This window comes from Heterocephalus glaber, unplaced genomic scaffold (genome assembly GCF_053883595.1).
Source record: "Heterocephalus glaber isolate CG9 unplaced genomic scaffold, H.glaber_assembly_v1.0 deba00000071, whole genome shotgun sequence".
NCBI lineage: Eukaryota > Metazoa > Chordata > Mammalia > Rodentia > Bathyergidae > Heterocephalus > Heterocephalus glaber.
The window spans coordinates 28,084,372-28,109,887 of record NW_028258137.1 but is presented as its reverse complement, the minus strand read 5'-3'; the positions used below and the strand labels follow the sequence as shown (position 1 = coordinate 28,109,887).

Genomic DNA, 25,516 nt, shown 5'->3' with positions numbered 1-25,516 from the left:
TTGAAGAACCAACTCTTGGCTTCATTGATTTTTTGTATCATTCTCTTAGTCTCCATTGCATTGATTTCTCCTCTGATCTTTATAATTTCCTCCCTTGTATGAACTTTGGGGTTGTCCTGCTCTTCTTTTTCTAGAAGCTTGAGGTTCAGCATCAGGTTGTTTAATTGGGCTCGTTCTGTTTTCCTAATATGCATATTCACTGCTATGAATTTCCCTAGTAAGACTGCTTTCATTGTGTCCCATAGATTCTGATATGTTGTATTGTCATTGTCATTTAATTGAAGAAACTGTCTGATTTCTTCTTTAATTTCCTCTGTGACCCATTGGTTATTCAGAAGTGTGTTGTTCAATTTCCATGTGTTTATGAAATTTTTTGAGTTTCTTTTGCTATGGATCTCCAATTTCATCGCACTATGTTCTGATGATATACAGGGGATAGCTTCAATTCCTTTGCACTTACTTAAACATGTTCTATGTGTGAGTATGTAATCTATTTTGGAGAATGACCCATGTGCATCTGAGAAGACTGTGTATTCTGATTTTGTGGGGTGGAAGACTCTGTAAACATCTGTTAAGTTCATTTGTTCAAGAGTTCGATTGAGTTCTAGTATTTCATTACTTATTTTTAGTCTAGTTGATCTATCTATTTTGTGACAGTGGGGTGTTGAGGTCCCCCACTACAATTGTATTAGTGCATATATGACTTTTCATGTCCATTAGTATTTGTTTTATATGGTTGGGTGCACTAGTGTTTGGTGCATAGATATTTATGATTGTCCTCTCTTCCTCTTGGATTCTTCCCTTTACAAGGATGTAGTGTCCTTCTTCATCTCTCTTAATCAGTGTTGGTTTGAAATCTACTTGATCTGCAAAGAGGATAGCTACTCCTGCTTTTTTTCAGGTTCCTGTCGCATGCAGTATTGTTTTCCACCCTTTAACTTTCAGTCTGTGAGTTTCCTTTTGAATTAAGTGTGTTTCTTGTATGCAGCATACTGTTGGATTTTGCTTCTTGACCCATTCTGCCAGTCTATTTCTTTTGATTGGTGAATTGAGACCATTAACATTGATGGGTATAACTGAAATGTATTGACTTGTCACTGCCGTGACTTTTTCTTTTTGTTGGGTTCTCCCCTTTTACATTTAATTTCTTGTCATGCCAGATGGGTTCATTCTGCTTTGCTTCCTGGGGTTGTGATCCTCAATGTCTGTTCCTAGGATATTGTGTAAAATTCTTTGGAGTGCTGGTTTGGTATTCACGAAGTTCCTAAGGTGCTCTTTGTCATGAAAGTATCTTATTTCTCCATCCATTTTGAAAGATAGTTTTGCAGGGTACGTCAATCTGGGTTGGAGGCTGTTTTCTTTTAGGGCTTGGAATATGTCACTCCAAGCTCCTCTTGCCTTGATGGTTTGTGTTGAGAAGTCTGCTGTGATTCTGATGGGCTTTCCTTTGTATGTGATTTGTTTCTTTTCTCTGACTGCTTGGAGAACTTTGTTCTTCTGTTGTGTTTCTGGAATCTTAACAATTATATGCCTATGTGTAGATTTTTTTTGATCAAGGCTAGTTGGAGTCCTATATGCCTCACTTATCTGTATGTCAAGCTCTTTTCCCCTGCTTAGGAAGTTTTCTGCCATTATTTCTGTGAAGAGATTTTTTATGTCATCTCCACTCTCTCCTGTTTCTTCATTGAGCCCATTCAGTCTTATGTTATTCTTCTTTGCATCATCTAGCAGCTGCTGGATTGATTTCTCATGGCCCCTTATAATTTTGAAGCAATTTTTCTTTTCCTGGTCACTAATTGCAATCTTATCTTCTATATCTGAAATTCTGCCCTCACGTTGGCTCATTCTGCTGTGTAGACTTTCAATGGAGTTTTTCATGTCCTGGAAATCTATTTGCATCTGTTTTATGGATTCCATTTGTTTCCTATGTTGGGATTCCATCATGTTCCTGAGCTCTTCTCTAGATTTCTTAATCATGTCTTGCACTAAGGGCACAATTTCTCCTGTTATCTGAGAAATTATTTCTGATTTCCTCTTTTCCAGATCCCCTTTTGTTGCCAGTTCAGTGGGTCCAGGTGGTTGAGTATCAGAGTGTTCCATCTCCTTTCCCTTTGGGGTTGCTGTAGGTGATTTGGAAGTCTGGTTTTGGGACTTATTTATGTGTTTTCTCATTTCGACTGGGGCGGGGGTCTGTTAGTGCCTGCACGGATTACCTCCTCTGAGCTGGGAGAGGTGGGACAGGGGCCAGGAGCAGCAGTAGGGATGGTGACCCAAAAGCCCTTTCCTGTGGGCTGGGAACAGCGGGAGGGATGGTGGCCAGGAAGCCCCTTCCTCTGGTCCAGGAGCAGTGGGATGGCAGCTCAGAAGCCCCTACCTCTGGGCTGGGAATGGTGGGAGGGATGGTGGCCCAGAAGCCCCTTCCTCTGGGCCAGGAGCAGCAGGACAGAAGGTGGCCCAAAAGCCCTTTTCTCTGGGCTGGGAGCAGCGGGAGGGATGGTGACCAGGAAGCCCCTTCCTCTGGACCAGCAGTGGGACGGTGGCTCAGAAGCTCCTACCTCTGGGTCGGGAGCAGCGGGACTCAGTACCTTGGTCTGGTGGTCTGTTGTCCTCTGCATCTTTGTAGTGTGGAACCAGGTGGCTGCCTGTCTGCAGCGGGGTGATTTGGCATGTTCTGCATGACTCGGGACCTCAGTAGGGCGTGCAGAGACCTGCCTGTCTGCAGCGGGCTGATTCAGCATGTTCTGTGCGACTGGGGACCTCAGTAGGGTGTGGGCAGACCTGCCTTTCTGCAGCGGGCTGATTCGGCGTGTTCCGTGAGACTTGGGACCTCAGTAGCTCTAGGGAGGTTTCTGTATCCTCTATTCTGTTCCATTGATCCACATGTCTGATTTTGTTCCAGTACCATGCTGTTTTTAATCACTATTGCTTTGTAGTATAGTTTGAAGTCTGGTATTTCTATGCCACCTGCTTTGCTCTTATTGCCCAAAATTACTTTTGCTATTCAGGGTCTCTTCTGGTTCCATATGAATTTTAGGATTGTTTTCTCTAGATCTGTAAGCATGCTGTTGGTATTTTGATTGGGATTGCACTGAATCTGCATAAGAGTTTTGGAAGTATGGCCATTTTGATTACTGGTTCTGCTTAACCAGGAGCAAGGGACATCTTTCCATTTTCTGATGTCCTCTTCAGTCTCCTTCTGAGTACTGCAGTTTTCTTTGTAGAGGTCTTTTACTTCCTTGTTTAGGTTAATTCCTAGATATTTCATTTTTCTTGAAGTGACCGTGAATGGTATTTTCAAAATTTCCTTCTCATCCTGCTCATTGTTGATATGCACAAATGCTTATAATTTTTGTGTGTTGATCTTATATCCTGCTACTTTACTTAAATTGGCTATTAATTCTAAGAGGTTTTTGGTGGTGTTCTTTCAGTCTTCTACATAGAGTATCATGTCATCTGCAAATAAGATAATTTGAATTCTTTCTTTCCTATATGTGTCCCTTTTATTTCTTTCTCTTGATAATTGCTCTGGCTAATGTTTCAAATACTATGTTGAATAGCAGAGATGAGAGTGGACATCCTTGTCTTGTTCCTGATTTTAGGGGGAATGCTTTTAGTTTTTCCCCATTTAGCTTGATTCTGGCTATTGGTTTGTCATAAATAGCCTTTATCATATTCAGGTATGGTCCTTCTATGGCTGCTATCTTTAGGGTTTTTATCCTGAAGGGGTGTTGGATTTTGTCAAAAGCCTTTTCTGCATCTATTGATGTGACCATGTGGTTTTTGACCTTACTCCTGTTTATGTGATGTATTACATTTACAGACTTATGTATGTTGAACCATCCTAGCATCTCTAGGACAAAACCTAGTTGATCATGATATATTATCTTTTTGATAATGTGTGGCATTTTGTTTGTTAATATCTTGTTTAGGATTTTTGTATTTATGTCCATTGAAGAGATTGGCCTATAGTTCTCTTTTTCAGACAGTCATTTTTTTTTTTTTGGTACCGGGAATTGAACCCGGGACCTTGCACTTGCAAGGCAGGCGGCAGAACCACTGACCTAAATCCCTGGCCCTATAGTTCTCTTTTTCAGTTGAGTCTTTATCTGGTTTTAGGATCAGGGTAATACTGGCTTTCATAAATGAATTTGGTAGCACTCTATCCCTTTCAATTTCTTTAAACAGCTTGAGGAGTATTGGTGATATAACATTCTTAAAGGTTTTGTAGAATTCAGCTGTGAATCCATTAGGTCCTGGGCTTTTAAAAATTCTTTATTACTGAATCAATTTCATTGCTTGTTATTGGGTTGTTAAGCATATTAATGTCTTCTTGGGTTAGTTTTGGTAGTTGTATGTGTCTAAGAATCTGTCCATTTCTTCAAAATTTGCTAATTTGTTGGAATATGATTTTTCTTCTTCTTCTTTTTTTTTTTTTTGGTCTTTTTGAGACAAGGTTTTGCTATGCAGTTTAGGCTGGCCTTAAACTCACTTTGTAGCCTAGGTTGGCCTCTAACTTGCAGCAATCTTCCTGCCTCATCCTCCTGCCTTAGCCTCCCCCGTGCTGGAATCAAGGGCATGCGCCACCACACCTGGCCTTCATTTATGGAAGTAGTTACTACTAACTTCTGAATTTCCAGAGTGTCTTCTGTGATTTCACCTTTGTCATTTCTAATTGCATTGATATGAGTCTTTTCTCTCTTTCTCTTAGTGAGTCTTGCTAAGGGCTTATCTATTTTATTTATTCTTTTGAAGAACCAGGCCTTTGATTCACTGATTTTTAAAAAGTTTTTTAAAGCCTCAATTTCACTGATTTCCACTCTAATCTTTATAATTTCTTTCCTTAATTTTGGTTTGGGGCTGGTTTGTTTTTTCTCAAGTATCTCAACATTTCTTGCAAAGTTATTTATTTAGGCCTGCTCTGTTCTAATATGAACATTGATCGTGATGAATTTTCCTCTTAGAACTGCTTTCACAGTGTCCCAGAGGTTTCATTGAGTTGTACAGTCATTGTCATTAACTTCCAGAATTAAAAAAATTTCTTCTTTGATTTCTTTTGTGACCAATTGGTTGTTTAGGAGTATATTGTTAGTTTTCCAGGAGCTTTTGCCTTTTCCAAAATTTCTTCTGTCATTGATTTCTATTTTCATTGCACAGTGGTTGGATAGTATGCATGAGGTGATTTCAATTCTTTTATATTTACCTAAGCAGGTTTTGTGAACTAGTATGTGGTCTATTTGGAAAAAGTACCATGTGCTGCTGAGGAGAATATATACTTTGTTGTAGAGTGGTGAAATACTCTGTATATATCTATGAAATCCTTATGTTCAAGGATATGGTTCAGCTCTGAAATTTCCTTATTTTTTTTTGTTCAGTTGATCTGTCTCTTTGCAAAAGGGGGGTGTTGAAATCCCCTGCTATGATTGTGTTAATGTTTATTTGACCTTTTAATTTCAGCAGTTTTTGTTTTATGGAGATGGGTGCTTCAGTATTAGGTGCATATGTTTATCAATGTTATCTCTTCTTGTTGGATTGTTCTTAGTATGTAGTGACCTTCTTTGTCCCTTCTAATAATTTTAATTTGGTTTATCATGTCTGATATTAGAACTGCTACTTCTGCTAGTTTTTAGAGTCCTAGTGCATGGAATGTGGTTGTCTATCCTCTAATTTTTAGTCTATGAATATCTTTTTTTGGATTAGATGAGTTTCTTGAATGCAACAAATTGTTGGATTCTGTTTTTTGATCCAATCTGACAGTCTGTGTCTTTTGATTGGGGAGTTGAGGCCATTAACATTGAGCGATACTACTGAGATATGTTGGTTATTTACTATCATTGCCTTCTTTATCTGTTGGTATATTGTTTGTTTTACTTTTCCTGGTGTTTATTGTTGTTTATCCGTAGGATAAATTTATAACACTAAGTTTTAAGGTGAAAGGGTATTTGAGATGTAAAGTTCATATATGTCACCAAACAATCCTTTTGAACTCAGGAGAATATGCCTGTGTCCGTACAGCCTCTCACTTCAGATCTTTGAAAATCCAGTGGAAAAATTAAAGCTCAAGATCTTAACTACTTCCCTGTGCTACTACCATCAAGCAGGTATCTTGAATTTTGTGGTTTTCTCTCCTTGAAACCTTGTGAGTTGTTTTTTTTTTTTTGAAACCTTGTGAGTTTTCTTCCTCATGAGAAGGATGGTTGATTCTCTTGCCCTTTCTTTTCTTCATTTCCTCTTATCCATCCTCTCAATGTTTTTTGGCTTGGTTTTCTAATGCCTGAGTTAAAGAGCTAAATTCACCCCTTTGAAACGTGGTCTCGTAGTTTTGACAAATGCTTACACTCACATTTACATGCATATCATAGTCAGGAGGTAAAACATTTCTATTGCCCTGAAAAGTTGCTGTGTGTCCTTTTGTTGTTATATCTTTTCCCCACTCTTTGGCAACTATTGCTTTTATCTTTAACCCTATTATTTCTACTTTTCTAAATGATCATAGAAGTGGGATCACAAAATATTCAGTCTTTGGTGTCTGGTTTCATTCACTTAGCTTAATGATTTTGAGATTCACCAATGAATTTTCTATTTCAACAGTTCATTCCTTTTCATTACCAAATAATATTCCATTGTATAGATATACCAAATGATTTTCACCAGTTGGTAGATACTGCTATTGTTTCCAGTTTTTGGCTATCCTGGATAAAGCTGCTACAAACATTTGTATATGAAGGTCTTTGTATGGACATATTATTTCATTTTTCTTGGGTAAATGCCTAGAAACGTAATTGCTCATTGTATGTTAAGTGTATCTTTAACTTTATAAGAAACTGCCAAGCTGTTTTCAAAGTAGCTGTTGTTTTTTTCAGTCCCCCTAGAAATGAGGGAGCTTTACAGATGTTTTATATCCTCAACAACACTTGACATTACCAGTTGTTTTAACTTTAGAAATTGGAGAAGGTGTATAGTGATATCTCATTGTGTTTATTTGTATTTCTCTATTTACTAGTAAGAGTGAACATTTTTCTTATGCTTATTTGTGATCTATATATCTTTTTTGGTGTACTACTCAAACATTTCCCTTTAATTAGGTGCTTCTGTCATTTTGTTAGTTGTAAATTCTTTATATAGTCCACATTTTAAAATAGTCTTTAAATCATCTTTTAAATCATGATTTTTTAAAAAATCAGATAGGTATTTGCAAATATTTTCCCCCAGACTAGGATGGTTACTCTTGATTATCAACTTGGTTGGGTTGAGAGACACCAAGGAGATTAGTAAAGCACACTTCGTGTGTGGGAGTCATGAGCGTATGACCTTGGGGACTATTTTTGGTCCTGGACCCTTACTTTGACTCTATCCATGTATCTATCTATCTATCTATCTATCTATCTATCTATCTATCTATCTATCGGAGTACCAGGGATTGAACCTAGGACCTTGGCCAGTCCTTTTATTATGTTCTATTTTGAGACAGGGTCCCATTGAATTGCTAAGTTGCCCAGGCTGAGTTTGAACTTGTGATCATCCTGCCTCAGCCTCTCAGAATGCTGGAATTACAGACATGTACCATCACACTCAATCCCATTCTTTATCTTTTTCATGTCTGTAGGTTCTGTATTGTTGATATTGGAAATTGTGTTTTCTCTTTTTCCTTGATCATTCTGGCTAGAGGTTTGTCAATTTTATTAATCTTTTTTGGGTTACTCTTTTTGCTTTGTTTTGTTTTTTTTTTTGGTACTGGGGATCGAACTCAGGTCCTTGCGCTTGTGCAGCAGGAGGCGAAACCACTGAGCTAAATCCCTGGCCCTTGTTTTGTTTTTTTGAGACAGGGTCTTGCTATGCAGTTCAGGCTGCCCTTAAACTCCAGTGATCCTTCTGCCTCAGCCTCCTGAGTGCTGGGATTACAGGTATGTGCCTGGCCTTTTTGCATTTTTCTATTTCACTGATTTATATTCTTTATTATTTTCTTCCTTCTGCTTACTTTGTGCTTAATTTTATCTTCTTTTTATGCCTTGTTTTGGAAACAGGGTTTTGCTCTGTAGGTCAGGCTGGCCTTGAACTCATTATGTAGCTCAGGCTGGCCTCCTGAACTCACAGCAATCCTCCTGCCTCAGCTTCCTGTGTGCTGGGATTACAGGTGTATGCCACCATGCCCAGCTTTTTATTCCTTTTTAAGGTAGAATCTTAGATCATTGACTTGAAATATTTTATCTTTTCTAATATAAACATTTAATGTTATAAATTTTTTTCAAAGCATTCCTTTAGCTGCATCCTCAGAATATCAATACATTTGTTTTCATTTTTATTCAATCTAAAATCGTAATTTTCCTTGTGACTATGTCTCTGACCTATGGTTCACTTAATAATACATTTTTAAAATTTCATGTGTTTGGGGATTTTTCCAGACATTTTTTTTTTTTTTTTGAGACAGGGTCTTCCTATGTAGTCCAGGCTGACCTTGAACTTGAGGTGATCCTCCTGCCTCAGCTTCTCAAGTGCTGACATTACAGGCCTGTGTCACCATCCCCAGCTTTTCCAGACATTTTTATGTTATCATTTTCTACTTTAGTTTCTTATAGTCATAGAACTTACCTTGTATGATTTTAGACCTTTTAAACGTGTTTAGACTTGTTTTTTATCCATTTGTGAATGTCCAGTGTGCACCTAAAAAAATGTATATTTTGCTATTGTTGGGAATAGTGTTCCATGTCTCAGTAAAATTAAGTTGTTGACAGTGTTGCTCAAGACGTCTATTTCCAACTTTTTGTCCATTTGTTCTATCATCACTGAGAGAGGAATATTGCATCTTGCAACTTTGATTGTGGGTTTATCTGCTGCTCCTTTCAGTGCCATCCATTTTTGCTTTAATCTATTATTAGATGCAGACATCTTTAAGATTGTTATTTTAAAAAAATTTTAAAAAAATTTTTGGTACCGGGGATCGAACTTGGGTCCTTGTGCTTGCACAGCAGACAGCAAAACCACTGAGCTAAATCCCTGGCCCTAAGATTGTTATTTTTGATAGATGTATCCCCTTAGCCTTGTATAATCATTATCCCCCAAAATATTCCTTATCCCAAGGAATATCAGTGTAGCTATTCCATCTTACTTATGGCTAGTATATCTTTTCCATCATTTCACATTTAATTTATTGATATCTTTATATTTAATATTTCTTTTAAAAATGAGCGCATATTAATTATACAAGAGAATGGGGATCATTATGACTTTTTTTTTTTGGTACCAGGGATCGAACTCGGGACCTTGTGCTTGCAAAGCAGGCAGCGGAACCACTGAGCTAAATCTCCGGCCCCCATTGTGACATTTTTCCACACGCATATGACATACTTTCTTTTTTTTGTACTGGGAATCGAACTCAGGACTTTGTGCTTGCCAGGAAGCCATGGCACCACTGAGCTACATCCCCAGTCCCCTATATGACATACTTTGATCATATCCACTTCCCCATTACCTTCCTTTGTCCCTTGCCCTTCTCTCCCCACCCCTTCCTCTTCTCTGATAGTCTCCTTTCTATTTTCATATCGTCTTTTTCTTTTTTTTTTTTAAATTCTTTTATTGGCACATTTTAGGTATACAACACATTTACATTTCTCTTTGGGAACTTGTACCAATATCATCTTTTTCTAGATTCCACACATGAGAGAAAATGTGATACTTGTCTTTCAAGCCTGGCTTATTTTACATAACACAATGATCTCCATTTCCATACATTTTCCTGCAAATGGATCATTTTATTCCTCTTCCTCCTCCTCCTCCTTCCCTGGGGATTGAACCTAGAGCCTTTGCACTGAGCTACAACCCCAGCCCTTTTTATTTTTTATTTTGAGACAGGGTTTCACTAAGTTGCCAAATTTCCCCAGCTAGGTTTGAACTTTTAATCCTTCTGCCTCAACTTCTCAGAGTGCTGGGATTACAGACATGTACCACTATACCTGGTTTCATTCTTCTTTATATAGAGACATTTTATTTATTTATTCATCTGTTGATAGGCAACCAGGCTGATTCCATAACTTGGCTATTATGAATTATGCTGCACTAAACACAGGTGTGTAGGTATCTCTGTAGTGTGTTAACTTTGATTCCTTTGGGTATACACTGAAGAGTGGTATAGCTAGATCCCATGGTATTTCTATTTTCAGTTGTTTAAGGAGCCTCCATACTGATTTCCATAGTGGCTGCACTAATTTCCATTCCGATGAATAGTGCTGGAGGGTTCCTTTTTTCCTGAATCCTTGCCAGCATTTATCATTTGTTTTCTCTTGATGACAGCCATTCTGACTGGGGTGAGTTGAAATCTCAAAACCGTATAGTTTTACATTGCATTTACTTCATGACTAAAGATATTGAACAATTTTTTGTATAATTATTGGCCATTTGTATTTCTTCTGAGAAATGTCTATTCAATTCTTTTGCTGATTTATTGATCAATTGATTACTTGTTCTCTTGGTGTTAATTTTTCAGTTCCTAGAAGTGGGCATATTTCTTATTACTGGCTGCAGTGTAGGGTCCTGAGTCAAGCCAGCCTGTAGTTGCTTTGGCCTTAGGTTCTGTTATTGCTATACCTACCTTCTGTGCACCATGGGCTTCACATTTCTCCAGGGGAGGTGCTGCTACTTTATGCTTCATATGAGGCCTTGAGTCTTGCAGATTTTTTCTCTATTACTGCTCCATTCAGCCATGCATGCATGCAACATAGAGGGAATCTCTCTGTGACTTCTAGCCCCTTCCTCAAGTTAAACTGCTGTTCCTTTTTATGTGGTGCAAGATTCGTGGTAGAGGCAATGGGTCCTTGGTTCTCTTGCTCTAGTTTCAGTCTTAGACAGTCCTGACCTTGAGCCCCATGAGGAGGGCTTTGTTTCTGTTCCTCTCTAGTTTCTGACAGCTTCATCTCCTATATAGTGCAGATCCTAGAGCACAGAGACTTCTGTCCCTCTCTCCCATGGGGACCAAACTCTGCCTCACTGGTGGGGGGATCTTGAGTGTGAATGAGATTCCTGTTCTTCCAGCAGCAGCCGCAGCAGCTGCAGCAGCAGCAGCAGCAGCAGCAGCAACAGCAGCAGGAGGAGGAGGAGGAAGAGGAGCCAACACTGTCCCCTGCTTTGTATCAGTGCAGGGTCCTGGGCACTAGTGGGTTTCCTGTTCCTCACCAGTGCCAAATGGTTTTTGCTCAGTATCAGTGTAGGGTGCAGGTGGGGCCTTCCTACTCCTTCATAGAGGCAGTGGACATTTGCCTAGCAGCAGGTCAGGAACTTGTGGGATGGGGGTCTCCCATCAATCAAGGCTGTGGGGCAGATATCTCTGCAGCAGTCAGCCACCACCTCATACTCTTGCAGGGGCCATGCTCAGAGAGGCTTTCTAGGCCTTCCTTCTCTAGCCTCAAACCTTTCCAGGTCCTACCTGTCACCCTGGAGCCTCCCTCAGGTCCTTCTCCCTTCCAATCAATCTCATTGGCTAGTGGGTATGGAATCCTCTTGCATCCGGGGCCTTTGGGGATTCTAAATTGCCACTCTAGCCATTAAGAATTCATTAAGATATCAGTTGTTTGCTTCTGATCTACTTTTGTGTCAACCAGCCCTTCATCCACACTCTGCCAGAGGACAAACAGTTCATGTGTTCTGTGTATCAATAGCATTGTCTTCCAATGCCATTACTATTAGAAATCAGTACTAGTTTACCTTGAACCTCAGCTCTCCAAAGGGCTCAAATGGATTTTGTTCACCATTTGGATTTTCCCATTGTCATGATGAAGTAATATTCTCCTTAGGACTCTATGTCCTAAGTGGAAATAGAAATTGTTTTAATATGGCTTTTGGACAGTTGAAGAATAAATTTCCTCTTCATTGTTTTGATTACAGCTAAATACATTTTATTCTCTATTAAGCCAACTTGTATAGCAAGATTACAGTTTCTTTCCTGTACAACTTGGTTTTATTGAGATTAATTGCTTTTTACTTTTCATTTGTGTGCTTTCTCTAAGACATATCTCAAAATAATTTTTCCCTGTATTCAGACCCGTCAGCCTACATATTCTTTTCTTCCATCTTTTTCTTCGAGGTCTCCCTTCTGGAACCTTCTTTTCTTCTGTCCCCTTCTGGATGGGATGTGTCCATGCTTCTTCAACCATCAGCCTGGGCCTTCCCTTCTCTTCACACATCATCTAGAGAATAGCTTCGCTTCTCCTGTGGTGAGGTTTCCTGTACTCTGTGTTTTCTTTTATGATTTACATCCTCATTTTTTGGGAGCACATCCTCTGATAGCATCTTAAGAAATGGTCCCTAGGGCCGGGGATTTAGTTCAGTGGTTCCGCTGCCTGCTGCGCAAGCGCAAGGACCCCAGTTCGATCCCCAGTACCAAAAAAAAAAAAAAAAAAAAAAAAAAAGAAATGGTCCCTGTTTACATTTGACCACATAAGAATTGATACCTAAAAACTCAATTGCCTGACTGAGCTTGATTATTGGTGAGGCTTTACTGTATGTTGGATCTTAGCCATTTCATCAAAGAACACTAAAATGTCAGTAGCTATAATGTACTTCTCTTGGAATGATCAATTCTTCAGAGAATTTTCTCTTGATTTGGGCCATAGACCTGGCTGCTGCAGCCTTCTGGAAGCTGAGTGGGAAAGAAGATGGGGAGGGGATTTGGCTTAATTTTTTATACCAAAATGCAGCTCCCATCTCCAACAATTCTCTGTGGTGCACCCTCTCCAGGAAGTGAACTTTATGTTGGAGTAGGACTGTGGATGGCAGAGTGGTGAGGAAGACTCCTGAATACCTCAGGCGGCACAGGGGATTTACGGACTAAATTGGACAATTAATTAATTAATTTTTGTTTTGTGGGGGGACAGGGTCTCACTGTGTAGTTCAGGCTGGCTTTGAACTCACTGTGTAGCCTAAGCCGGCCTTGGACTCACAGCGATCCTTCTGCCTCAGTTTCCTGAATGCTGGGATTACAAGTGTGTGTCACCATGCCTGGGAGCTGGACTCTAATGACACAGCCACCTGTTTTAGCCTCTTCCTTTATCCCCACTTCAGAAGTTTCCGGTGCCTCCAGCTCGCCAGTGTTTTCCAGGTGTTGAGGCTTGAACTAACTGGCTGCTTCTTGTCCCCTCCCCCACCTCTCCACACCCCTTCCACTGCAGGCACATGGGCTCAGCTTTTTAGCCTGACAAATTTGTCATCAGGTGGCCACTTGCTTCGTGACCTCCAAACTTTGCTGTCATCTCTGACCTCTGCCTTTGTCTTTTTCCCTACTGTTTCATCTGTGGTTCAGTGCCTGTTTTATTCATTCACTCTCATTTTGGTGAGGTCACAGGGGGTAGACATGAATTTGCTGTATTTAAGCAGAAGCTTATTTGTTCATTTTAAATTGAGGAAAATGAGGACAGAGAGACCTTTGATGAGTTAATGACAGGGTAGGATGGAATGCCATGTTTCTTGCTCCCACGAAGTTTCCTCCGGTTGGGGTCCAGGGGGCCTTTTGGGGGCATCTCAAGTTGAGCTGATGGCAATTATTAGTACTCAGACATGGAGTTAGAGACCTGATTTCAGCTACCTTCAATCAGAGTAAGACTCTTTGTCCCTCCCCTGTGCTTTGGTGTCCTCATCTTACGATACAAGGTCCCACCTCCAGGACAGACCAGGGGCCTGGAAGTCAGAGGTAGTTTTCACCATGATGACAATGGCTTCACCTTTTCCAGGGCAGGAGCCAGTTTTTGGAGAGGACCTGGTAAAGGGCATGGATTGCTGCAGGGCCCTTTTCTTCTTCCTGTGTCTTCTGACATCTCAGGGCACAACAGCAGGTAAGAGAGCTCCTCTGTGTGGGATGGCCCAGTCCAGGGTGTGGCTGAGATGCAGAAGGCGGAGACCTCAAGCCATGGGAGGTGGAAAGGGGCTACTTTGGTCTCCCGGGGGCAACAGCATTGGAGGAGCGTAAGAAGTCTCAGGTTGGGTCTCGAAGGCCTTGAGCTTGGGGGCAGAAGTGACTGAGGAGGAAGGCTGAGGAAGTCTAATTCTTGCTTCCCACAGAGATAACATCGAAAGAGATCTTCCGCTGGATGCAGAACATGGAGCGGCCTAAGGGCCGGAAACCACCTTCTCCTCATGAGTGAGTTGTCCTCATCTGTGCAGTCATCTTTATCTCCCACCCCAGGCCTACCCTCAACCAGTGGTCCAGGGCTGGTCTGGTGTAGACTCAATGTGCATGTATCTGGGCATGGTGGTGCATATCTGTTATCCCAGAACTCTGGGAGGCTGAGGTAGGAGAATGTAAAATTGAGCCCACCTTGGGCAACTTAGCAAGACTTTGTCTTAAAAACATCTGGGTTTGTAGTTTAGAGGCAGCGTGCCCCTGGTTCCTTCTCCAGTACCTCAGGGGGAAAAATCTGTGCTATATTCAGCATGCATTTATTGAATACCTATTGTGTGCATTCATTTATTGAGTACCTACGGTCTGCAGGATAAACAGTCACCACTCTCCTGGAGTTTATTGTCTAGGGTAGGGACCCTTAACCATCATGAAATCTAAGTGGGCCTCTGCATTTTCCGGGGTGGGGTGTCTGTGATTGTGGCTGGACTTTCCAGGGTCTGTGACCCTAAGACCAAGGAGCTCTGGGGAGAGACCAGTGTGGCTGACTTGCTGGGCTGACAGGTTACTTTGCTCTGTGGGTGGAGGAGCAGTCAGGGAACACTTCCTGGAGGAGATGACAGCAAACTGGGACGTGAACAGTAGTTAATCAGGAGAAGGGGACGGATGGAGAGGGGAGACCAGAGTGTGACAGGGTCTGGAGTGGGAGTGATGGGTTGGGGGAGGGAGGCCTTATCCTCCCAGGCTCTGAGCCCCATCCCCTGGCCCTGTGTCCTGTCCACAGCCAAGTCCATGGCCTGGAGCAGAGGCTGCTGAATGCCACCTTCCATGACAACACACTAAAGTTGAGCACGAACACCATCCAGTCTCTGGTCTTCAAGCTAGGCTGCAACTTCACTGGCCTCTCCCTGAGCAGCGCTGCCCAGGAGCGGGTCCCCCAGGTCAGAAGCCAGGGCATGGGGTGGCAGCTGCCTCTGCCCCAAATCCTGTGGGGATTTACAGTCCGAGCTTTCCTGGGGCCTTGCCGCCCTGCCCCAGCCCAGGCTCCTCCCAGACAGATGGAGCTGCCTCCTGTGCAAACTGAGAGGGAGCAACAGAGAGGGATGTGCTGGGGTTCTCAGAGACAGTGTTTTCTTCCTGCCTTTGGCTGGAGGCAGGTGGAGGGCAGGTCCCTGTCCCTTCTTAGCACCCTGGATGCCTGGTTAGTGCGGGGTGCAGGTTGGGGGAGATTGCTACTTCTTGGGGCCCCAGCTGGTGGAAAGAAAACCCAGATTCCAGGCTGGAGCAGCATGGTGGAAACCTGGGCTTGGAGAGTCTGGAGGAGAGGCTTCTGCAGGTGGTGGCTCCAGGAGGGAGCTACCCAGGGGAGCTGGGAAGATCTCATAGGGAGTGGGGCACCCCAGGAGTGGGGCCCATCTGGGGGCCCTGGACACTGGGCTCAGCCTGCCCATGGCTCCGACAGGCCCGGACCCTGCATGCCATGCACTTCCCTGCAGAGCTGACCCGGGACACCTGCTCGAGCCCTGCCCAGCCCAGGGAGCTGCGGCTCATCTGCATCTACTTCTTTACCACCTCCTTTTTCCAGGTCAGCAGAGGGCACAGAGGAGGGTGGTGCATACCCTTCCTGGGGCTCTGTAGGCATCCATGCACTGTGCCACCTGAGCTGGGCCTCAGTTTCCTTACCAGCTATAGGGAGACGTAATTTCAACCCACAGATGGGACTAAGAAACTCAATTTGTAGATGCCCGTGCAGAAGGCAGACACAAGGCATAAGGTCTCTATCCTTAGAGAACTCTCCAAGTGGACACCTAAACCAGGACCTTGGAGATGCAATGTTAGCCCAAAGTCACTTGTGACCATGGAGATATAAGGTGGAGGATGAGTAGGGGTGGGTTGGGCCCAGGAGGGCTTCTGGAGAAGGTGCCCTTCAACCTTGGCTTTGAAAGTGACGTGGTATAGCAGCAAGGTGAGGGGATGAGGCTGGATTGTGTCGGACAGATCAGAGGTGGGCAGGGGTGCTGAGCTGAGACCACACCTGGGAAGGCTGGGGCTGACCACCTGGACAAGTGGAGGCCATGCTGGCCTCTCATCAGGGGGGAGGGGCCTCCCCACCCCCCTCCATTCAGCCTTTCTGTGCTTCAGGATAACAAGAACTCATCCCTGCTCAATAACCTTGTCCTGGGGGCCCAGCTGGACCGAAGGCGTGTGAACAACCTTAGGGAGCCCGTCAACATCAGCTTCTGGCACAACCGAAGCCTGGTACTGTTGGGGGTGCCCTCATTTCCATCCCATCCCTGTCCCCTCTGTGCTGCCCTGTTGAACGTTGGTTTGGCTCCAAGAGTAGACTCAGTGTTCAAATTAGTTTGACTCAGAGCTGTAGTGTTATCTTGGAAATAAGCTGTCTTAAACCCATCCCACAGTGAAAATTCCTGCCAAAGAAATGAGAAAGAAGCTTTTGCTCATTGCATCCGTTCATCAGGATTCTTGATGGGCTTTCTTTCCTTTGTATGTGATTTGCTTCTTTTTTCTCACTGCTTGTAGAACTTTGTTCTTCTGTTGAGTTTCTGGAATCTGTTTACAATTATATGCCTATGTGTAGATTTTTTTTGATCAAGGCTCTTTGGAGTCCTATATGCCTCACTTATCTGTATGTCAAGCTCTTTTCCCCTGCTTAGGAAGTTTTCTGCCATTATTTCTGTGAAGAGATTTTTTTATGTCATCTACACTCTCTCCTGTTTCTTCATTGACTCCAATCAGTCTTATGTTATTCTTCTTTGCATCATCTAGCAGCTGCTGGATTGATTTCTCATGGTCCCTTATAATTTTGAAGCAATTTTTCTTTTTCTGGTCACTAATTGCAATCTTATCTTCTGTATCTGAAATTCTGCCCTCACATTGGCTCATTCTGCTGTGTAGACTTTCAATGGAGTTTTTCATGTCCTGGAAATCTATTTGCATCTGTTTTATGGATTCCATTTGTTTCCTATGTTGGGATTCCATCATGTTCCTGAGCTCCTCTCTAGATTTATTAATCATGTCTTGCACTAAGGGCACAATTTCTCCTGTTATCTGAGAAATTATTTCTGATTTCCTTTTTTCCAGATCCTCTTTTGTTGCCAGTTCAGTGGGTCCAGGTGGTTGAGTATCAGAGTGTTTCATCTCATTTCCCTTTGGGGTTGCTGTAGGTGATCTGGAAGTCTGGTTTTGAGACTTATTTACGTGTTTTCTCATTTCAACTGTGGGGGGGTGCTGTTGGCGCCTGCACGGATTACCTCCTCTGAGCTGGGAGAGGTGGGACAGGGGCCAGGAGCAGCGGTAGGGAGGGTGACCCAAAAGCCCTTTCCTGTGGGCTGGGAGCAGCGGGAGGGATGGTGGCTGGGCAGCCAATTCCTCTGGTCCAGGAGCATTGGGATGGCGCCTCAGAAGCCCCTACCTCTGGGCTGGGAGCAGTGGGAGGGATGGTGGCCCAGAAGCCCCTACCTCTGGGTCGGGAGCAGTGGGACTCAGTTCTGTGGTCTGGTGGTCCGGTGTCCTCTGCGTCTTTGTCGTGTGGAACCAGGTGGCTGTACAGAGGAGCGAGGGGTGGGGTCCAGTGGATTGTTGCCGGGGCGCGGGCTGATTCTGCGTGTTCCGCGCGACTCAGGACCTCGGTAGCGCGTGCGCAGACCTGCCTGTGTGCAGCGGGGTGATTCGGCGTGTTCTGCGTGACTCGGGACCTCCGTGGGGCATGCATCCATCAGGATTCTTTTAGTGGCCGTTGATAGAAAACCACCTCCAGCCAGTTTAAGCACAAAAGGAATTTTACTGGCTCACATCCATGAAATGTCCAGCGATTGCTTTGGTTTCATCAAGGCAGACTTTCTCCATCTCTCAGCAGCAGTTTCCTGCTTTGGTTTTCATTCTATGTTAAGGTGGATGCTGAAGTAACAGGGTTCCTTGCTCTTTTCCCAGAAGGCTCTTTCTCACCAGTACAAGTCAGGATTCAGGATCCCAAAGGTTCCCCTGGGTCACGTGCCTGTCCCTGAACTAGTCTCTGCCCAGGGAGATGAAATGTGGGAATTGGCCAGGCCTGGACACAAGGAGTTGAGGAGTGCACTCCCAGAGGGAGTGCAGGTGCAGATGCTGGCCACTGGGTGGATATAAGCCCGATGCCCCTGCTTCCCTGTCCCTGGCATCCCTGAAAAGCCCAGAGTGCTAGTTTGCTTTCTACCCTGAAGCCTCGTGAGGACTGCTCTACACTATTTTTTTTTCTTTTTGGTACTGAGAATTAAACCCAGGGTGTTTGCACTAAGAGTCATCGTAAGCCCTTTTAAAAAAATTTGTATTTTGAGACAGTCTCACTAAGTTCTCAGATGGGACTCGAACTTGTGATACTCCTTCCTCAACTTTCCAAAGTCCTCCTGCCTCAGCCTCCCAGGGTGCTGGGATTATAGGAGTGCACCACCAGTGCTCAGCTTCTGTATTCTTTACTTCACCACCATCCTTTGCTTGCAACTGCTGGGCTTTGCCACTGCAGTACCTTCTGCTGGAATGAAAATCAAGTCTTTCAAAGCCGTGGCACCAGCCTTCACCCTGCAGTGCCCTGGTATGGCCTTGTGTCATTTGTCCAGCCCTCCACTACCTGGGTGGCTGCGACAGAGTCTCCCTGTCCTGTCCTGGGCCTGGGCAATGGATGCTCCCTACTGACTGGGAGGAGGGAGAAGGGACAGCTGACCATGGGCACCTACTTGGTGCAAGGCTATCGGAGCCCTCATGATGCCCTAGCACCTTTCATTTCCTTCCAACTTTTGGCCTGGGTCTGAATGCCCCCACTTTTCAGATTGATAAACTGAGGCTCAGCAAAGTCTGCTGGCTTGCCCAGGTCCCTCTAAGAGCCTGTGGTGGAGATGGGGCTGGCCTGGGACAATCACAGCCCAGCCAGTGCCTGTCAAGTGTTGACAAGGGTGCATTTGAGTCTCCTTTGGCTCAGGGGACCCCGACATCCTGATCTGTGGCCTCTCTCTGCACCCCTGGGACTGACCCTGCATCTCCCCTCAGGAAGGCTACAGTTTGACCTGTGTCTTCTGGAAGGAAGGAGCCAACAAGCACCGCTGGGGGGCCTGGAGCCCTGAGGGCTGTCACACAGAGCAGCCCTTGCCTTCCCAGGTGCTCTGCCGCTGCAACCACCTCACCTACTTCGCTGTTCTCATGGTAGGTGCACTTCTGGCCTGGGAGAGGGGTCAGAGCTGTAGAGGGCCCAGGGTCTGTGGCAGAGGGAAAGGCAAAAGCTGGTGTTAGGGACAGAAAATCCAACTCAAATTGGCTTAAGACACACACACACACACACACGCACACACACACACACAGGCTCATGTTCCTGAAAAGGCTGGATTAGGCTTCAGGAAAGGCTTGATCCAGAGGACTGAATATTACTAAGACAGGACTTTGTTCCTCAAACTGTTTTTGCCCCATGCTGGCTTAGCCCTCAGGCATGATCTCCCCTCTGGATAATAATATGACTGCCAGCAATTCCAGGCTCATCCTCTGGTAGCTTTCAGCCCAATGGGATCACAGCCTCTATTACCCTTTTCTGCCAGCCAGAGTCTGGGGAGTGAGTCCTGTCGGCTTGATGTGTGTCATGTGCTCGTCTCTTGAGCCAATCTGTACAGGCAGGAAGGGGAAGGGCTCTGATAGGCCCCTGTCCACACACCTGTGTGCACACAGAATGGCAGAGGGTTGTTTTCACTGAGGAAGGGGGCATGAAAGCTGTGGAAGGCAGAAGTTACTGCATCTCCCATGGCCTCAGTCATGCTAGGACTGGGCTGGGCTGATGGGCTGGGCTGAAGATGAGGTCCTCCTGATGGAGCCTGGGAGGGTACCTCTACGTTTCGGGCCTGCAGCCCCCATCCCTCCCACAGCAACTGTCCCTGGCCCCGGTCCCTGCGGAGCTGCTCGTGCCTCTCGAGTACATCTCCTTCGTGGGCTGCAGCATCTCCGTTGTGGCCTCGCTGCTCACCATCCTGCTACACCTCCATGCCAGGTAGCCCCTGCCTCATCCACTGTTGGTCCACCCCTGCTTTCCCACCTGGGCTCCCGCTCAGCCTTGAAGACCAGTGGCTGCTGTCCTGCCCTGTCCACCTCAGTGTTGCCATCATTGTGCATCTGTGAGTCTGGGGGGGGGTCACTGCTGGGTGATGTCCCCAGGCCATGCTCTCTCCTGCAGGAAGCAGAGTGACACCATAAGACACATCCACATGAACCTGCACATCTCCGTGCTGCTGCTGAATGTCACCTTCCTTCTGAGCACTGCACTGGTGATGCCCTCTGGGGCTGCATGTGTGGCACTGGCCGCCCTCCTGCACTACGCCCTGCTCAGCTGCCTCACCTGGATGGCCATAGAGGGCTTCAACCTCTACCTTCTCCTGGGGCACGTCTACAATGTCTACATCCACCGCTACATGCTCAAGCTCTGTGCCCTGGGCTGGGGTGAGCCAGTGCCCTCCCCTCATGCCTACCAAGGCCTCCAGTGGACAGGGAGTTGACCCTTCATCCTGTCTTGGTCATCAAAGTGACCCATCTGTAAATGCAGCCATTATCCCTTTCACACCCACTACTGCTTTCCATAGTACTAGTTTCATCAGCACCTCCACCTCCAATAGCACCATCTCCACCTCCTCCAGCTTCAGTAGCTCCATCACCTCTACCTCCAAACCGCCACTGTAGTCGCTTCCTTCACCTCCATGTCCAACCCACCATTACCACCTCCACCCCACCCCCAACACCCCCATCCCTATGTCCACTTCCAACAGCAGCACCTCTGCCATAATCTCCACCAACTCCATGCTGCTTTCCCTGTATTCCATCATCACCTCCATCCTCACCCTCATTGCTGCCCCTGTCTCCATCACCATGGGCACCACTTTCACCATCTTAGCTCCTTCCTTTATTGTTTCTATTTCTTCACCAGGTCCTTCCCTCTGTCCCACTATTCCTGCCACCATGTCCCCATTGGGAGCACCGCTACAGCCACTCCCATTCTGTTTTAGAGCTGTCATTAGGGTCACCTTGGAGAAGGGTCAGGAAAGCCCCTGAGTTCAATCCCTAATGCCACAAAAAACAAAAACTCTGTCTCCAAGCCCTCTAGCTCATTGCTCTGAAGTTGGACCACATGTAGGCACTGGAGCTCAGCCAGTCTCCTTCCTCCTCCCCTGCCCAGTGAAGTTCACTGTTCCTAGTCCCAGGGACTGGGCCAACCCTCTCGGGCCTCCTGACCCTTTGTCCCACTCCAGGGGTCCCAGCGCTCCTGGTGCTGCTTCTCCTCGCTGTCAAGAGCTCAGTGTATGGACCCCATGCGATCCCCGTCTCCTACAGCCAGGAAAATGGCACAGTCTTCCAGAACATGTCCATGTGAGTGCCCCAGCAGGGCAGAAAGGGCACCCAGGCCCAGTACTAGAGAAGGTGTCTCGTAGGCAAGGCCCTGGCTGAGGGGCAGAGAGGGAGCCACGGCTTAGACAGGGCAGGCTTCAGGAGACTTTGCCCACCCCTTCCGCAGGATCCCACAGGTAGAGGGTTGTGTTCTGTGCTGGCTGACTCTAGGGAGCCACAGGACAGATTCCAGCACCTGCTAAAGCCTCTAGGTCCTGGTGGCACCTGGCCACCCAGCCGGCCACCCAGCACAGTGTCACCCTCTAGCTGCGGGCTGCTGTGTGGTTTGGCCCACACCTGACGGTCTGCCTTCAGACTGCTAAGTTTTGCTGGCACCTGAATGGGCACAGGGCATTGCCAGGCCCCTCAAACCCTTCTGGTGGGAGAAGAGAGTATGCTTGGGGCTGGTGCTGGGGCTGGGTACGCTGTGGGGTCAGGGATCAGCACACGCAGGGCTTGGGGGAGGCTGCAGAGATGGGCCTGGGGGCGGGGCCTGACTGCCGCCTCCTCCTGTGTCCTGGGGCATTACGCCTTTTGTTACCAGGCCACATTTCCGACCACTGACCTAAGAAACTGCCGTGGCCCTCTAGCTTTCATAGTCCTTTTTGGCCAACACCAGCTCAGGTTGGCCAAGGGCTGCCCTGTGATGGCCTGCTCACTGCTTGGCCAGGTGGCCCTGTGATCAGCCTTGTTTTACAGTAAGAGCAATTGAGGCACAGACTATTTAAGAGCCAGCCCAAGGAGAGCTAGGCACGCAGCGCAGAGCTAGAACTTGGTCACAGGCAGCTGGCTCTAGAGCCACGGTCCCCAACCTCTGTCCCCCATGTAGCTTCAAGAGTCACTGAGGGCTCAGAGCCAGGTTGGGGAGGTACAGCCAGTACCCTCACTGGGAGATTGGGTTGGTGTCTCCAAGGACAAAGATGTATTTTATTATGGAATGTGGTGTGGACAAAAGAGCAGGCGTGGTGGCACATGTCTACGATCCCAACACTCTAAGAGGCTGAGACAGGAGGATTGCAAGTTAGAGTCTCGCCTGGGAAAATTAGAAACTTAGAGGACCTCTCTCAAAATAGAAAATAAAAATGGGCCGGGATGTAGCTCAATACGAAGGCCCTGTATTCGTTCAATCACTGGTTAAAAAAAATAGGGCTTAAGCGACATGTTCACAAGACAGGAAGCACGTAATGTGTGAATGTCAGGGCCCCACCATAGGAAACGGCCTTCCCCTGAGGCTTCCTCACCTCCACACCTCAGGAAACCATTACCCTGGCCTCTGAGACTTATGCTTCTGCAGTTTAAACATCACTCACTACGAACATATGCGTTCCACAACATGAATGACAATTTTAAAAACAACCCTTGAGCTGGGCACATGCATATGGTCCCAGTACTCTGGGAGGATGAGGCAGGAGGATCACAAGTTTGGGCCCAATCTGGGGAATTTAGTGACCCAGTGAGAGCCTGTTAAAAAAAAAACTCTTGAGCATAATTCAGCTGTCCACTGGTGGGACGTGGGATTCATCAACTTCGGCAGAACATTATTTAGCCGAGAGAATGAAGGCTCCACACTGTGCTCATTGACACGGATGAGTCCTCAGAATGAGGTTGGTGGATGCTGTGGCTGCAGCGTCAGGAGCCCATGCTGGACACTTAGCAGGGACTGGGACAGTGAGAGGCACGAACTCTGGGCTCAGACCAGAGCTTCAAGTCCTGCTTTAGTCTCTTAGTAGTGTGTGTTTTGGAGCCAGAACCTGTTTCCTCATTTGTGGAATTGGGCTGGCTAGGTTCAAGGGTCATTGCCATGGGGATTGAAGGGACAGCCCATGACATAAGGCACCTGACCTGGTGTCCCACTGGGGTGAGAGACAGCACCCGTCAAGAAGGCATTTGGAGGAGGGCGTAGGTCAGGTCTGGGCCAGTCAGGTCTCTGGCTATGCCGAGCCCTAGGGGACAGGTTCCCTGCCCTGCACCTGTGCCCACACTTGCATGGAGGCAGCCCTCACCAGCTGCTCCGGAAGGGCGCCCTGGCCCAATCTGGCCCGGAGAAGCTTCTGCAGAAGGAATATGGGGGCACAGAGAAGGGGATAAGATGGTGACAACCCTGTGGGAGGGTAGAAGGCAGGTTTCCAGGAGAGAGGCCCCAGACCCATGACCCAGTAGGCTGTGGTACACAGTGGCACGATGCTGGCTGTGCAGAGGGGAGGAGTTGGGTGGAGAAGGAAAGAAGGAGAGAGTTTTCAGCTGGGGAAAGCTAGCCGGAGAGATGGGTGTGGCTGAAGACTGGGTGCAGGGGTGCTTTGGAAAGATGCCAAGGTGGGAGGTAGGCCCTAGTGTGGTGGCCTTGCTGGAAAGCTAGACCGAGGGCTTCACCATGTGTACTCTTGGTCAAGAAACAATGGTCTGAGTGGCGAGATGGACACATTGAAAGGACAGGCTGCAGCTGGGTATGGTGGTGGTGCCTGCAACCCCTGTACTTTGAGAGGCTGAGGCAGGAGGATTGCAAGTTTGAGCTCATCCAGGGCAATTGAGTGACTTAGTGAGATCCTGTCTCAAAATAAAAAAATAAAACAAACAAAAAGGGCTGGGGGTGTAGTTCAGTGGGAAGATCTTGGGTTCCAATCCCAACAACAACAGAAAGGAAGGAAGAAAAGAAAAGAAAGAAAGAAAGAAAAAAAGGGGGGCAATCTAGGAGCCCGAGTGCACCTGGCCCCTGCTGGCATTAGAGCCACCTGACCCTGGGGCTCTGCTTGTATTCCGCAGGTGCTGGGTGCAGAGCCCTGTGGTGCATAGTGTCCTGGTCATGGGCTACGGTGGCCTCACAACCCTATTCAACCTGGTGGTGTTGGTCTGGGTGCTCCATGTGCTGCGCAGGCTCCAAGTACAGAAGAAGGTGCTGGGCCCCAGGGCCTGCCGGGACACAGTCACTGTGCTGGGCCTCACTGTGCTGCTGGGCACCACCTGGGCCTTGGCCTTCTTCTCCTTCAGCGTCTTCCTGCTGCCCCAGCTCTTCCTCTTTACCATCTTCAACTCGCTGTACGGTAGGCAGAGCCTGTGGGGCTTGCAGGGAGTCCACCAAGGGTGTAGAGGGGTGGCAGGGTGTTCACTGCCCAAAGGGCAAACATGGGGCTGAGTCCACAGCTCCACTTGCCAGGCTGGCGGGGGGTAGATAGGGCTCCATCCAACCTGCAGGGCCAGTGGTGGGTCTCAGGTCTTGGGGTCACCTCTTCTGTCCCCCAACAGGGAGAAGTTCTTCAAGGGCCGCAGGGAGAGGGCCGCAGGGAGGCCTTGCTCATCCTAGCCATGGAAGTCCTTGGGTTCTGGGTGAGGCTCTTGGCTGCTCAATGACTGGCCTGTCACTCTACCTTTTCTTGCAGGTTTCTTCCTCTTCCTGTGGTTCTGCTTCCAGAGGTACCACTCAGAGGCAGAGGCCAAGGCAGAGATGGAGGTGTTCAACTCCTCCCAGACAGTGCACTAATCCAGGCCTCCTGGCCTGGAGTCCCAGCCTTGCTGGAGCCTGCAGCCTGAGGCCCTGGCTCCCCCCAGAGACTGGCCATCAGATGCCCCCATTCCCTCTGGGGACCCTTGACCAGCTCCATGGCTTCCCCAGGCATGCAGGGAATGCAGGGGCTCTGGCCTCCCCTGACCTGCTGCAGGGCAGCCCTGGCCCCACCTGGGGGCAGCACAGCTGGCCAAGCCTGTAGGCAGACCACGGCCCAAATGCCATTCTAAGGCCTGGCTCTGAGTCTCACTGTGTGACCTTGGGGCTGTCATCTCTCATGGGCCCTCAGCCTCTACGTCTGTGACATGGAAGGAAGAGGCTCTGGACCTGCCTAACCCAGCAACTTTGTGAATCATGAAGAAGATGGGGGGTGTCAGTGGGAGTTCACTCCATGACCCCCATCTGCTGCTGAAGGCTGGATTTCTACCTTCCTCCTGGCCCCTGCCCGGCACTTAGCGACCCAGACACCAGCCTATGCCTACGGCCGCTTTTCCTTTGACGCTGAAATGATGACC

The 25,516-nt window shown here is 46.7% G+C and overlaps 1 protein-coding gene across 2 annotated transcripts in view; it reads left to right on the top strand.

Moving 5' to 3' along the window:
• Adgrg5 (adhesion G protein-coupled receptor G5) overlaps positions 1-25,143 on the top strand; it is a 34,642-nt gene extending 9,499 nt beyond the window's left edge. The window contains exons 3-13 of one of the 2 annotated variants that reach the window (XM_004843242.3): positions 13,713-13,814; positions 14,041-14,119; positions 14,883-15,039; positions 15,561-15,683; positions 16,241-16,357; positions 19,136-19,288; positions 19,996-20,117; positions 20,301-20,563; positions 21,367-21,484; positions 24,263-24,540; positions 24,877-25,143. In XM_004843242.3, the coding sequence (XP_004843299.1) occupies positions 13,751-13,814; positions 14,041-14,119; positions 14,883-15,039; positions 15,561-15,683; positions 16,241-16,357; positions 19,136-19,288; positions 19,996-20,117; positions 20,301-20,563; positions 21,367-21,484; positions 24,263-24,540; positions 24,877-24,977 (1,575 nt within the window). In that variant the 5' untranslated portion in view covers positions 13,713-13,750 and the 3' untranslated portion in view covers positions 24,978-25,143. Of the gene's footprint in view, positions 1-13,684; positions 13,815-14,040; positions 14,120-14,882; positions 15,040-15,560; positions 15,684-16,240; positions 16,358-19,135; positions 19,289-19,995; positions 20,118-20,300; positions 20,564-21,366; positions 21,485-24,262; positions 24,541-24,876 lie in introns of those variants that run through there. The other variant, XM_087206058.1, reaches the window with a different exon arrangement.
• The last annotated feature ends 373 nt before the right edge of the window (positions 25,144-25,516 follow it).